Source organism: Hyperoodon ampullatus, assembly GCF_949752795.1.
Source record: "Hyperoodon ampullatus genome assembly, chromosome: 10".
Taxonomy (NCBI): Eukaryota; Metazoa; Chordata; class Mammalia; order Artiodactyla; family Ziphiidae; genus Hyperoodon; species Hyperoodon ampullatus.
In genome coordinates this window covers 39,916,811-39,932,200 of record NC_136923.1, presented here as the reverse complement: position 1 = coordinate 39,932,200, position 15,390 = coordinate 39,916,811, and the positions used below count along the sequence as shown (strand labels likewise).

Sequence of the window (15,390 nt, the reverse complement as noted above, 5' to 3'; positions counted from 1 at the left end):
GAGAGTTAGCTGTTATTTAGGAAATATAAGCACAAATCAAACTTGATGATCAGTTAAAGGACTATTTAACTATGACTTGATATTTGAAACTAAATTAGCATTACTTTAATTGTGTCTGCAAAATCTCATTGTATTGACGGTAATCACATGCATGTAATATTAAACATCACAAAACTAAATTGTTAGTTAATAACCCTATAGGATTTTTTGTGTGTGTGTGGTACGTGGGCCTCTCACTGTTGTGGCCTTTCCCGTTGCGGAGCACAGGCCCCGGACACGCAGGCTCAGCAGCCATGGCTCACGGGCCCAGCCGCTCCACGGCATGTGGGATCTTCCCGGTCCAGGGCACGCACCCCTGTCCCCTGCATCGGCAGGCAGACTCTCAACCACTGCTCCACCAGGGAAGCCCACCCTATAGGATTTTTTAAATAGTTTTGTTTTTTATTGGTGCTATTTGTGATATATATGATTTAATTTGTTTTGTTTTTGTTGGGGTTTTTTTTAGTGGCTCTGTGCGGCTTATGGGATCTTAGTTCCCCGACCAGGGATTGAACCTGGGGCTCTGGCAGTGAGAATGCCCAGTCCTGACCACTGGACCATCAGGGAATTCCCTATCCTATTTAATTTGGAATAATATTTTAGTTGCATCACTGTGCAAATATATTAATTTCTCTCTTCTTTGAATAAATTTTGATGCTTTAGGAGTTCCTTACGTAGAATCTGAATTTGTTGGTTGAACTCAGCAAATATATTATCGTTATGTCTTCTGTGATACAGTTGTCCATCAGGTTATCTTTGTTCAACAGGTGTATCTTGCATGGCTCAGGACTGCCCGCTTCGAACACCAGAGGACTTCGTGTTTCCATTGCTGCCCAATGAAGAATTGAGAGACAAATACAGACGCTACCTCTTCAGGGACTATGTGGAGGTATGCCCAGCCCCTGTTGTGCCCTCTGTCTTCCCAGGCCTGCTTTTCATCAGATGCTCACCAGTTACTTTATAGACTAGGCTGCCAGTAGATGCTTTCGTTTGAAGAAAGAGCTCCACGGCTTTAAAACAGTTTGAAAACTACTAGAGTGCTAGTGAATCCCAGGTCTGTTGCTTCCTTGTTATGTATCCCTTGACCCATTGTTTTACCTCTCTGAGCCTTGGTTTTCTCTTATAGAATGGTCAGGCATCCCCGCCTTATACAAAGTTGCTTAAACAAGCTATTGTATGTCAGGGGATAAACACAAGTCGGGCATATCTCAGGAGTTGCTGTTCTGTTCAGTTCACTGTATGGTTCAGCACAAAGAAGAGGTGTTGCTTTTTGGGCAATTTGAAAACTTGTTCAGGTTTTCAGCATGGTCAGTTTTGGAGTCCTTCCCCTCTATTGTGCTACCTGTTCAGGCTTGTTGTTCCATGCAGCATAATTTTCATCTTTGTCTTTCATGCCCAAGCTTATTGGATTGATTGATGGTCTGGGTCGTCTCATGCACATGCCACAGGAAAAGCAAAGCCTTGTTCCTTGTGCTGTTTGCTGCCTTTGGTAGATGCCTGAGGGTCGTTGAGCCCCTCAGAGTCTTATGCACAGCTGAGTGGTCTGTGTTCCTTTCCAACCCTGGTCCCTATGCCCTTTAATTTCAGAGACACACTTCTGTATTCCATTTTGTCATCTAATCTTAGAGCATTCTAGTGAGTTGCTACCTAGTTTAAGCTAAGCATTCAAAGGTCATTTTCAGGGATCTCCCTGGTGGTCCAGGGGTTAAGAATCTGCCTTCCAATGTAGGGGTTCGGGTTCGATCCCTGATTGGGGAACTAAGATCCCACATGCCGTGGGGCAACTAAGCCTGCTTGCTCTGGAGCCTGTGCTCCACAACTAGAGAAGCCCGCACGCTGCAACGAAGAGCCCACGCACCACAATGAAAGATCCCGCATGCCACAGCGAAGATCCCATGTGCCGCAACTAAGACCCGACACAGCCAAATAAATAAATATTAAAAACAAGCAAACAAACAAAGGTCATTTGCACTACCTGCCTAATGTCTGGTCTTCACAACATCCATCTTGAATTCCTGTAGCCCCTTGATATAAGTCATCAGCTGGAAGAACAGAAGATGTTTGAGTACTCAGGGAGGTCTAATTTGGAGGCACCAACTAGGGGATGTCCTCATTATTCCCCCGCTTGGTGTGTTCACAGAGTCACTACCAGCTCCAACTGTGCCCTGGTGCAGACTGCCCCATGGTTATCCGGGTACAGGAGCCCAGAGCTCGCCGAGTACAGTGCAATCGGTGCAACGAGGTCTTCTGGTAAGAGTGAGTGTGGGTGCTGAGCAGCCCTGGGCTTGTGCCTTCTCCTGCTCTAAAGCACCACTGCTGTTGCTCTTGTGAGGGTGGGGCTGGGAGAGGCAGGGTCGTTGAGCCAGAAGAGCAGCTCTGTTCCACGTGGGCAGGGTTTGTACCTAGCATCTCATGTTCCATGAGATGTTTGATAATAGTCAGTCTGGAGACAAGAAAGGGGCACAGATTCTTGGGGAATGTGCTGTGGTTTATGCTACTGAGACTCATGGCCCAGAGACTGCATGTCTTTATGGGTGTGTATCTACCTGCACAGATAATTCACATACTACTGTATTTGAAAGCAACAACCATCAACGTTTTAATCTTTCTCTTGGCCTTTCTGCTAATTTTAAAACACTATAATCCATAAATGTGTTTATATTTACCTGGGGTTTACTCTATTCAGTAGACATTATGGGAATAGCTAAAGTATACTGAAGGCTTACCAAAGGAAATGCTCTGTCCTGATCATTTTACCTTCATTATCACAACAACTGTGTATGATTGTACTGTTGTTACTCTTATGTTATAGGTGAGGAAATTCAAGTGCAAGGTAATGGCAGAGCCATAATTTAGGTCCAGACCTGTCCCCAATTCATGCCTCCCTGGAAAATTCATGGTGGGGCTTCAGAGAAAGTATGTAGAAAATGTGGTATGTGTGCATATGTGCCTGCCTTTCAAGATGTTGTTGAGGGAGTCTGTGATTCACCAAAGGTTAAGAACCACTAATGTGGTTGCTTTCCATCCTTTGTGTCCTGCATTATGAACTTCTTTTCCATGGAACATGTATTAGGCTACCTGCCTGAGAGCTTTTATCCATAAAGTTGTGTTGGCTTGGACAAAAGGGAAATTAAAAACATGGGAGCCTGGCCTGATGAATGTTGGAGTGTTTTTCTTTTCTGATTTTAAGTTTCAAGCATTGTCAGATGTGTCATGCCCCCTACAGATAGCATAAGTGTTGGCATTGTGCATCCTGTGTGCACATCTGACTTGGAGATAAGCCAAGGCTCCCAGAACTGGATCTCATTCCTGCCTTGGGCCTGAATTGAGGTATCTTCTCAGAATGCATCCCCGTGCCCTTTGGGAAGCTGAATTCTGAATTTGATATCCTGTCAGGAAGGATTGACACCACATAAGATATTTAAAACAAACATTCATTTGAGTTTAGTGAGAGAAATTCACACAGTACTTCAGTATAATCCTGGGTAAGAAAAGGTCTCAGATGCCTTGATAGGTGACGTTACCTCTTTGAAAAGCTCTAATTCAGGATCTCTTGGCTTGGACAGAAGGAAAATGAAGAACACAGGATCTGACCTAACGATTATCTTTTCTGGTTTTAAGTTTCAAGTGTCGTCAGATGTATCACGCCCCCACAGACTGCGCCACAATTCGGAAATGGCTCACGAAGTGTGCAGACGACTCTGAAACAGCCAACTACATTAGTGCTCACACTAAAGACGTAAGGACTGTATCTTACCTGTCATGGATCTGCCCTCCTTAGTGCTGCCCAGGGCCTTGCCCAGGAGATGTACCATCTGAGAGCAGAACAGGGCTCTTGATGGAGGTTCTTGATCAGGGCCTCAGGGCTCTTGATGGAGGCTGCCCAGACCTGGCAGAGTTTCTAACAATTTATCATAGTATGCACCGAGTGCATTTATTTTAATAAATTGCTGAAATGCTTGGAGAAGTTTGACCCTTAGGAAAACTAATTAGAAGAAGACTAGGTTTTATTGAATGCCTCCCAAACTTTAACAGCCCTGGGAGGGAGGTAGTTGATAGCCACACCTAATAAATAGCAGAACTCTAATACAAGCCCAGGCCTGCCCAATTCTCATCCTGGAAACTTCCCATGGGAAAGCATGGCCTGTAGCCCCTTGAGTTCTGCATGACTCAGCACTCAAGGCTGTACCCTGTGCCAGTCACACGCTGAGTTGATGCACCCACAAGCACAGCTGTGACCATGACATCATTAAGCATAGTCCTTTTCATGGCGATGGAAGAGCATAGCATCAGACTGATCTCTGCATTGCTGCCTGGGGTTGCTGGCATCTCTCAAATGAGAGCGAGCTGTAGAGGTTATTTCCTTGGCCTCTCCTGGAAGCAGAAGTTCAGGCAAGCTGATGAGGACTTAGTCCAGTGTGGCAGCTCTTATGCTGCTTTGGCATTCCTCCCAAGCAGGCAAGCAAGCTCTCTACTGACTCAGCTTGTGCTTAATCTGAGCGGCCTCGTGGCAGGGACAGATGGTGCTTGGAGCGTTTCAGAGCCAAACATGCTGACCTCATTTCCTTGAATTGCTGTTCCAGCCTCAGCGACCCGCCACATTTAAGTGAGATGCTCCTCCCCAGAAGTGCTCGCACGATGAGCTACTGGGCACGGGTGCCGGGAGCTTTGTGTAATTTGTCTTAGAACCGGCCTGATGGTGCGTGAGCCTAATGGCACCCTTCTGTCTCCTCAGTGTCCCAAGTGCAACATCTGCATTGAGAAGAATGGAGGCTGCAATCACATGGTGAGCGGACGCCTGTACGTTTTGCTTATGTGACATGGAGCCTTTGGTCAGCATGCTCTTAACATGTTCTCTTCTGTTTCCCTCTGACAGCAATGCTCCAAGTGTAAACACGGTGAGTCCCAGGCTTGATGTACAAGGCCCAGTGGCACAGTCTCTGTTTCTTGTGCACGGGTCTCCACTGCTTGTTTAGTGAGTGCTTTTGTGGTGAAGTGATAAAACAGAGGGCAGCCTCAGTCACTTATAGTCATGATAACCAGATTAAAGCATTTCTTGATTTCTTGATTTATTATTTTTCGGTCCCTTTTATAATCCCACTGCCGTCTCGCTGACACATGTAGTCAGAAGTCAAGTTTGGGGTGACTCTTAGACCCTCATGAATCCTCAGTCATCCAAGAAGAAGGTTTCAGTGTGTTCTTTTTATTTTTGCCAAGGCAGGTAAGTAGCATGGGGCTTATCTGTGCTGCCTTACAGATACCTTTTAAGCAGGCTGTACATGGTTTTACTGGAGGCAGTAAAATAGTAGTTTTCCTCTGAGGTTTTTTTTTTATATACGTATAAATTTATTTACTTATTTATTTTTGGCTGCATTGGGTCTTCATTGCTGTGCATGTGCTTTCTCTAGTTGTGGCGAGTGGGGGCTACTCTTTGTTGCAGTGCGCGGGCTTCTCATTGCAGTGGCTTCTCCTGTTGTGGAGCACGGCCTCTAGGCGCGCAGGCCTCAGTAGTTGTGGCTCGCGGGCTCTAGAGCGCAGGCTCAGTAGTTGTGGCTCACGGGCTTAGTTGCTCCGTGGCATGTGGGAACTTCCCGGACCAGGGCTCGAACCCATGTCCCCCTGCATTGGCAGGCGGATTCTTAACCACTGTGCCACCAGGGAAGTCCTCCTCTGAGGTTTTATAAAGTTTTCAGAGGGAGTTTTGGCCTTTCAGGCCTCCATCATCTATGAGGTGTAGGTTACATAGAACCTGTTGGTTTTGCTTTCCTTTCCTGCCAGATCAAGTAAAGAAAGAAAATTCCTTCAGGTAGAAAATATGTCTAGATAGGTTTCTTACACAGCTGCTTAGATGGCGACCAGGAGGCCATGAGAGTTTCTCTTTGTAAGAGCCTGACTAATGCTATTCCTGTGTTCTCCCAGGAGCACACTGTAATCAGAGAAGACGAGGCAAGGTTTTAGACTGGAGTGGTGACCCTGAAGTGTAGAATGAAGATAGGCCAAGTAGTGGCATATTTCCTCAGTGATATCCCACCCTAGCTTTTCTGCATGTTTGAATGAGAGGGACATGTATGATCCACTTAGAACAGTGCACAAGACATATGTACAGTTTAAAGAGAAATGACAAAGTGAACACTCGAGTACCCACCACATTCCTAGTACTGAGAAAGTCCTCTGTGTGTCCCTCCTCAGTCATAGTCTCCCCATCCCTTACTGCCCAGAGTTAACTTCCATCCCTCACATTGCTGTATAGTTTTACTACCTGTACAGGCAACCCTAAGCAATGCAGTAGTATTTAAAACAGTAGCAAACACAACCTAGCTGACTGAGGAGAAAGCAATATTGCCACTGTTCAATGAAGCCTCCTAGGAGAAGAGAAGTGAACGACCTCTGGGTCTCTTGATTTGGCTTTAGCTTTAGCTTCTCCAGATTTTACAGAAGTCCCTTTTGGGAAGTCATATGGAGTGATTCCTGGGAAACAGGGTTTACCACTGTCGGGGTCTGTGGCAGAGACAGAACATAGAACTGTGGTTGGCCCCTCTCCATTAGGCCACAATAATTGTTCGGATGTATAGCATCCATAGGGGATCTTTATTTTTCCCTCTTTGCTTCCTCAGTATGGAAACAGAGTCATAATTCTGGGTATGCACTATTGGGTGGGTTTTATGAAAATGTGCTTTTTCTTTTTTTCTTTTTTTTGGCCGCACTTTGTGGATTGTGGGATCTTAGATCCCCCACCAGGGATTGAACCCGGGCCATGGCAGTGAAAGCACCGAGTCCTAACCAGTGGACCACCAGGGAATTCCCATAAAAATGTGCTGTTTACGACAGAAGAAAAGGGGGAAAAGTCTTTCTTTCCAGTTTCTTGTACAATACCTAGGACAGGTGTTGAGAGTGGGAGATAGTCAGGAGGGCAAATGTGTTTTCTGAATGACCAGGTGGGCTTCAGTTGGACAAGTTCCTGCTTGTCACAAAGGCATTGACACAGCAAACCAGTGGCCTTGTACAGTCAGCATCTGCTTGTGTTGGATTAAACAGCACAAAGCATATGTGTTCATGAAACTGAGACTATCCATAGGCTGTTGTTCAGATCAGCAAGGACAGGCTTACAGGGATAGTGGGATGTGACAGGGATGAGAGGTATACATTCCCTCTGTAAAGAGGCACCCTTGGAGAGTTCTGGATAGGTGACCCCCCACCCCCCACCCAGAGCAGGATCTGTCTGTTTTCCTGCTTTGCCTAAGACTTTGGAGGAATGTGGGCTTGTCTTGTGTGTGTAAATACTTCTTTCTTATTCTGTGTAGACTTCTGCTGGATGTGTCTAGGAGATTGGAAGACCCACGGCAGCGAGTACTATGAGTGCAGTCGGTACAAGGAGAACCCTGACATTGTCAATCAGAGCCAGCAAGCCCAGGCCAGGGAGGCCCTCAAGAAGTACTTGTTCTACTTCGAGAGGGTAGGCATCCAGAAGCCCGGAGGGTGGGCTTCTTCCATTTGGCCTGCTGGGTGAAATTCCCAGTGACTGGTAGCCACAGCCAGCATGTGCACACAGAAGTCAGGAAGTGGAACTCCTGCAGTGGCCTGTGTGGTGCCTCCATAGATATGGCTTTCAGGCTCCACAGGGCGGCCACAGCCAACAAGGAAGGACATGCTGACCTTGTTTGGATGATGAATTGAAGGATAATGAAGGATCATCAGACAGTCTTTTCCATCCAGTGCCATGTTTGTTGTTTGTTTTTAATTGAGGTATAACTGACTGACAGTATTATATAATTTTCAGGTGTACAACATAGTGATTCATAATTTTTAAGGGTTATACTCCATTTATAGTTATTATAAAATGTTGGTTATATTCCCTGTGCTGTACAGTATATCCTTGTAGCTTATTTTACACATAGTAGTTTGTATCTCTTAATCCCCTACCCCTATCTTGCCCCTCCCTGTAATCCAGTGCCATTTTAATAGTCAGATTCAGAGGGCAGTTCATCCCAGGAAGACCCTTCAGAAGCCCACAGAGCATGGGACATTTGGTTTCTAAGCACAAGAGACCTGTAGTTACCTAGCTTTGCTTCATCCTCAGGGCTCGAGTCCTATTGCCGCAGGGGGGTAGAGTGATCTGGCAGGCAGACAGCTGCTCTGGACAGGGTTGGTAGCATGGACTGAGGAAGCCCCCCTCCTGCAATCCCAAGGACACACAGTCCCCATCAGCTAGATGAGGCTGTGGCCATGCTGAACTCCTTTTGGATCTCCACCTTCCTGGGACTCCTGCAGCTTTCTCCCTCCTCTGAACCCTGTAGTGGGAGAACCACAACAAGAGCTTGCAGCTGGAGGCACAGACATACCAGCGGATTCACGAGAAGATTCAGGAGAGGGTCATGAATAATCTGGGGACGTGGATCGACTGGCAGTACCTACAGAATGCTGCCAAGCTCTTGGCCAAGGTTTGTACCCCCTCACTCTTCCAGTCCCTGGTTTGATGCCCAGCCCTGTCAGGCCCAGACCTCTGAGGGTGGGAGGCACTGTAGGGGGCAGGGGGCTCAGCAGTCCTGTAGTCCTGCATGCTCCTGCTTATGGGTCCACATTTTGCTGGGCTGTGCCCACTGAGGACCCAGCCCTCTGTGGATGTCCAGGGGATTTTAAGAAGAGTATTCCAGTGCCTCTGCCTGCAGGGAAAGAACTGCAGGGAAAACTAGAGCCCTTTTCTTCTTTTGTCCCATCCATGCATCACTCAAAGGAAAATAAGAGATTGTCTTTGGACAAGTATTGAGATAGATGTGTGGACTCTGATGTCCGACTCAAGAGGGAAGAGCCATTGAGGCAGCTGCTGGTAATAAATCACAGTGTGAAAAAGGAACTGTGGGTGTTCTGTGACCATTTTTGTTTCAGTTTTTGCCATGTTGTCCCCCAATTCATCTTTTATTTGCCTTGGCCTCATTTCTTTCAGGCCCATACCCGTTGAGCCAGGCTAATTTGCATGGTGGGGTAAGAACTGTAAAAGCCACCTGAGATCCATGTAGTTAGGGTCATAGATACAGGTCCCTTCTCTTCTCTCTATTGCAGTGTCGATACACCCTGCAGTACACGTACCCATATGCATACTACATGGAGTCTGGACCCAGGAAGAAGCTGGTAAGCCAAAGCGATTCTTCTCTGCTCTCTTAGCTTCAGAGGTGCCCTCCTCTACCTGCACTTTGCAGGAGAGCAAGGACCAGATGCCTGGTTATTGGGAGGGCAGAATCAAAACTGGCAATTGTAAAATTTTATTTCTCCCCTAGGCATTTCCAAAGTAGATCTCAGGTGCTGGTATTTTGTGTAATAGGAAGGCAGATATACTGAAGCCTGTGAACAACTATATTTTTGGGGTGACTGGCTGAAAATGTCTGTTGCCACTTGGGAGCCAGTGCCCATGCTTTGGGAGGATATGCAGCTTGCATGTTCGTAAATATAGTGGACTTTTTTTGCATCTTGGTTTAATTTTGATTTAGATGTTGGGTTGTTTCCCCCCAATTATAAAGTAATTCACACTTACTGTTTAAATGTTGAAAAACTTAGAAAAACATTAACATTATTCATCATCCCACCAGAAAGAAATGACCGCTGTTAGCGTTTTCCAGCCTTTTAAAATTAATATTATTTCTATAATCAAGGTTATATATATAACATTTTTTTGTTACAACTAACTGTTTTTGCAGCTGTCGTTATTTACCAGGCTGGAAAATGCCATTTTGTAATAGTTGCATAAATGTTCCAGTATATGGTTGTACCAACATTTGGGGCATTTATTGTTTCTGTTTTTCACTATCATAAATAAGACATTGGGAAACCTCTTTGTGCAACTGATTTGTGCAGTGGGTATATAATTACTAAGTCAAATGGTTTGAAAATTTTTAAGATTCTTGATTTTCAGAAGGGCTGAAAAAACGAAGTATTCAGTGAATACAGTGTCTGTGAATATCCACTTTGACTTGTTTTTGCAGCATCCATTTCCCTGTATGTTGGGAGCATTCTCTTCAGTGGCTTAAGTTCTTCCCTTTTCTTTGGGGGCGGAGGGTGAGTGTGGCCTTGCCACATGGCTGTGCTCCATAGGTAGCCTTTTGATTGGATTCTGGCTCTGGGTACAGGAAGTAGCACTGCTCTCTGAGGACAGGATCAGAGACAGGGTTGTCTATAGCTCATGCGAGCCTGAGGTGCTGCATCTGCCCCTCCCATCTGCAGGCCCTGCCCCGGCTACAGCCCCTTCTCCTTTTGACCCTCCTGCTCTACCCATACAGTTTGAATACCAGCAGGCTCAGCTGGAGGCTGAGATCGAAAACCTGTCATGGAAGGTGGAGCGTGCAGACAGCTATGACAGAGGGGTAAGTGCTGTCCTCTTGGATCCTCTGGCAGGCAAAGGAGGGCTGGTGTGGTAATAGGTAACATGGTGGTTGGCATGTGGACTGGAGGCTGCTGCTGAGAAGGGTGGGAAGGTCAGTGCTTTTGACTTCTTGGAGTCCGTGGCAGGGGGGGCAGGGGTCGGGGTGGCTTTAGCTGCTCCCTGCTCTCGGGACTGGGCCATGCAAGCACCTATCTTGCTTCCTTGATGCAGGACTTAGAGAACCAGATGCACATAGCAGAGCAGCGGAGGAGAACCCTGCTGAAGGATTTCCATGACACCTAGGTTGGGACATGGACGTGCCAGAGTGAGGAAGATGTGGCTGCGAGGTCTCCCGGCTGCTGTACTGCATGCTGCAGGCTCTGCCTTTCACAACCCCAGGCAACAGCCAGGGCCCCACTCCTGAGAGACACTGGCCACACACCTCTTAGTCGATTTCTGTTTTTTTTTTTTCCCTCATCTTTTTGCTTTTTGTTTTTCCCAGGGTAGAGGCCATGTTGAATTGGCCTCTTCTCAGGACCTTTAATTCCCCCTGGATGGTTGTTGGGAGGGAGGGAAAGTTTTTTCTGAATGACTATTAATAGGATTAGATCATTACAACTTATAATTTTCAAAGGTTGTACAATTATACAAAAAAGAGGGGGCAAACCATAGAATTACACAGAACCCTTTTTAAAAAATAAATTGGCATTGGAGTGTTTTAACCTCTAGCTATTTTACTTAGAATGTAACATATGCTGCCCGCTCACCTTGCCTCAGAATCTCTACTGCAAGAGGGCCCCGGTGGTCTTTGCTTGCCAGATTCATATGTGTTTGGCCACAGCTAGAGTCCCAAGGGAAGAGCATGGGTGGCAGATGGTGGAAAATTGAGTTGGCCTGAGTTATAGGCATGGAGTGCAGGGAATCACATCGTGCCTCCTGCCTGGTCCTTGTAGACCCTTTTGTGGTCAGGTGCACTGCCTTACGTTGGCAGTGAGGAGACAATACAGAACGGAGTCTTGCCATGGGGTGTCATCCTGTCTGATGGCACTGTGTGTCTGTGGACTCATCTTAATTCTTGAAAGTGAGCTTTACCTGGGTCTGGCTACTCAGGCCAGAGCCCACAGCAGAACACGTAGGTGGGCTTGTGGCCCTCCAGACCAGGGGATGTGAGTTCAGCACAGTTTTCTTTTGTTTTCTAAAGATAGAGATCCACTTTTAAAGGGAATTGTTCCCCCAACTAAATTTGTTTTACCTTGGTTCCTTCTTTTGTGCCAGTGTTCCCGTGGTGTGACTCTGACCAGGTTCACACACAGCCATACCTGACACTGTCCTGCGACACTTTCCTCTGGTGAACGTTAGGGTCAGAGTTCAGCATGGTCCTCCCAAGGACTCTGGTCTGCCTGGCTCAGGGACCTTGTTTGCACAAATTGTTTTCATGTTAACCTGGAGTGTATGTCTCCATTACCCACTCTAGGGGTTGGTTGCACTCCCCCTTGCCTGGTTTCAGCTATTGGAGGACAGCACCTCTAGGGTCTGGGAGTCTGAGGCCAGCACGGTTCTTGATTTGTGGTCCCAGCTCCTGTACCACAAGGGGCGGGCCAGGGAAAAGGGCCAGCTTTTTCACAGTGCAGAGGAACAAGTGGTTTGCATGGTGTCCTACCTGTCCTGAACCTGGTCCTGTGGGCCTCTCAGAAGTTACATCTGTGATTCCTGGGGTTTCTATGGCTTTTTTCAGTGCCTCCACTCTGAGGCTGGCAGAGTTGTCCATACTCAATAGGGCCTCCTTGACCTCCTGGAAGAGTTGCTTGGGAGATCTGTGAATAAATATTGTGTTGGAAATTCTTTGATATTCAAACATTTTCACCTCAGTCGGTAATTTCCCAGGTATCATGTAAGCTGTAAACTGAATCACTCTTGAAGGCAGAGGACAGCTGTAACTCTTGGAGTCATGGGGTACATAGCCGGCTGCAGGCTCCCTTTCTCCCCGATCAGGTTTTGCCTCTTCCTGTCATCTCCTGCAAGGAAGGGACCACGGGGTGGAGCGGTAGGACAAGTTAGGAGTATAGCAGATGAACCCAGAGTTGGACAGTGCTGAGCTAACTGAAGGAGGAGTGTGCCTGCTGTGGGACCTAGGGGTGGGGTGTGACTGTGGTGCATTGGCCCATAGAAGATCCTGGTGTCTGGAGCTTCTACCTGTGCATTGAACCCTTTCTGTGTCACTGCCACGGCAGCGGCAGGAGCTGAGTTGCAGCTCTGCACCTTAAGTCACACCCTCGGCGCCCTGGGCATTTTTTGGACTGCACAGCTACCACATAGTGCATTTGCATCCAGCTGTGGCCCCAACCACTGGAGCTGCAGGAGGTTCTGTGCCCAGACTGCAGCCTGCAGCCCTTGATCTGCAGAGAGCTTTCTTTTGTGCCTCAAGTGGCTGTCTCTTGTTAACATCAGGAAGATGGAAAAGGTCAGGCAGAATTTTTCTGCCCTGCAAAGGAAGGCACAGTGTTTTCATGAATTTACCATATATCTTTGTTTTCTTCAAAGAAAAAGTTGAGGTGATGTCATCTGCTCAACCTTGAGTGGTTTATTTAAAATAAACTGCAAGTTTCTGATTATAAAAGTGTGTGCAGAGTCATTCTTCAAAGGATCCAAGTAGCCTTCTGAGCCAATGCCCCCGGGGGTTCAGGCCAGTGAGCACCAAATAGGGGCCTTCCTGTTGGCCAGTCCCCTCTTCCAGAGGGCTGTGAAGGCCCCACTGGCCTGACTGCTCTGCCTTTCTTCCCTTTCTGGGGAGAGGTCATCTGTGGAGGGAAGTGGAATATCCTGGTACTTTTGGCTTTCCTTTCCCTCCTTTGGTGCAGGCCAAACGATTCCCCACCAAACACAGATCCCAGGATGTGGTAATGAACTGATTCCAATGCCCTACAGCCCTGCTGAGTCCCTGAGCTGCTTATTCAGAAGATCCTTGGGTCCCTCCAAAGCAGATGTGGGAGCAAAGGGCCATGGAGTATGGAAGTGGGACTTGTGGCTTCACAGGGGCCCTGGGCTTAGGAAGAGAGGACTCTCGACAGGAACTGGAAATGTTTGGAGTTTAATCCCAAAGGCCGAGGACAGGAAACAGAGCTTGGATTCTGAACAAGGGGGTCAGCACTTGTGGTGTCAGGAGTGGCGGCAACTTCATTGATAGGGGTGAAGGCTCCAGCGCTGTGGGCAGCACAGCATGCACAGGGCAGCCAAGGCCGGGGAGATCCCAGACACTGCTAGTCAATTCCACAACTGCTCCTCTTTGGACCTCAGATGTGCCAAGCCCCATGCTCAGCACCTGGGCATACAATAGTGTGCAAAAGATACATGGTCTCTACCCTCTAGGAGCCTCCAGAACATGGAGGACACAGAACTGGTCACTAGTGAATGTTTTCACTGAGGCAGCAAGGCCAGGGGTGAAGAGCTACTCCTGAAGATCAGTGGGCAGGATACCAGTGGCCTTGGCACCATACCCTTGGTGATCTTAGAACAAGAGAAGATAGCACATTCTAGCAAAATCTGGAGGAGGGATTTCCCACATACTCTTCAGGGCTTCCTGCAACAATCTGAGCATTACCTATATACTGAGCTCTGTTTTGGGCACAGAGGACATAGCCATTTAATTTGTTAGACCAGTTCCTGTCCCCAGAAGATAATCACACTAATGGTCACTGAGCACATATTCACTTAGTCGTCACAGCAGCCCTGTAAGGTAGGTGCTGTCACCGTCCAAAATGAGTAATTTGCCCAAGGTCATCATTCTAGTAAATGGCAAAACAAAAAACATTCACTGTTAGAAACTGGAAAGTAAATCCAACTTTTGTAATAGAGATTAAAACACAGCTCAGCACAAGACCCAGATTTGACTATGTATCATGATTGAGATGGGACTGCCACCCCCATGAGGTGAGCCAGCCTGGGTGGTGAGAGGTTTAGATATCAAAAAGGCCATAGCTTTTAAAAGGCCAAGAAATTATAGTTTATGCTGTGGTTGTGAAACTCCCATAGCCAACAACAGGCAGAGCAGAAATAGGGGGTGAGGCGCCCCCCACTTCCCACCCAACCTGCTTGCCCTCTGGTGATGTTAGCTGTGCATAGCAGTAAGCATAACTCAATTGGATACAGGTAATAGGAACTTAGGAGAATGGAGTTCAGGAAAATAGTTTAAGGAACATGAGCACTCTGTGGTGATCTAATTATAGGTTTTAAAAAGCTAAAAAGGAAATGGTCTCAACATTCATTCATGGATACCAGAAAACCATGACATCTGGAATTCATTTCAGGAAGAAGGGCCGGGTCCGCGCTGCCTCTGTCTTTGCCTTCATGTTGGGAGAGTCCAGACTTGCCAGTTGCCTACAGAGCTCAGTTCCTACTCCATCTGAAGCAGGATGCTGGACCACGGGAGGTGTTTGGTCAGCATCCCAGCTTTGGCTGAGCCCCAAAGTTTCGCATTGCCATCTGCCCCGCCCCCCCCCTTGAAAACATCCAGAACTTCTCCTTTTATTGGACAGTGCTTCTCTAGTTTCCTAAGGAGATTGACAAGATAGTCCCTAAAGGTGACTGGATGAACCCATGTATTGGGTTGGCCAAAAAGTTCAGCAACATCTTATGGAAAAACCTGAACAAACTTTTTGGCCAACCCAATACTTGGGCACTGATGAAACCTGCCATTGTGTGTAGAATCTCCGAGAAGAAGATGGGGCTGCCCTACTGAGGAGACCAGAAAATGCACACTCTACTTGTCTGGGAGGAAGTTGGAGGGGGAGGGGGTCTTAACAGTGTAAAGACAAACCACCGGTGGGACCTGCCTCAATGATGTTGCTTTTGTCTGCATGTCCACCTCGCGGGGCGGGGCGGGGGGGCGAGCAGAGAACGAAAAAGACCAGGCTTTGGCACTTGGCCACTGGTATGTCCTCCCACCTCCATATTTGGGGATAATCTGGGTTTAACTTTCCTCTGAGGCGGTGTCTCAATTATGG

At 47.2% G+C, this 15,390-nt stretch overlaps 1 protein-coding gene across 1 annotated transcript in view; it reads left to right on the top strand.

Moving 5' to 3' along the window:
• Positions 1-11,106, top strand: part of ARIH2 (ariadne RBR E3 ubiquitin protein ligase 2) — a 44,569-nt gene extending 33,463 nt beyond the window's left edge. Inside the window, 10 exon segments of the mRNA XM_079712124.1 lie at positions 807-928; positions 2,180-2,289; positions 3,661-3,778; positions 4,775-4,825; positions 4,916-4,937; positions 7,341-7,492; positions 8,334-8,477; positions 9,097-9,165; positions 10,308-10,391; positions 10,622-11,106. Of these exon segments, the coding sequence (XP_079568250.1) occupies positions 807-928; positions 2,180-2,289; positions 3,661-3,778; positions 4,775-4,825; positions 4,916-4,937; positions 7,341-7,492; positions 8,334-8,477; positions 9,097-9,165; positions 10,308-10,391; positions 10,622-10,693 (944 nt within the window). The 3' untranslated portion in view covers positions 10,694-11,106.
• Positions 11,107-15,390: the final 4,284 nt, after the last annotated feature.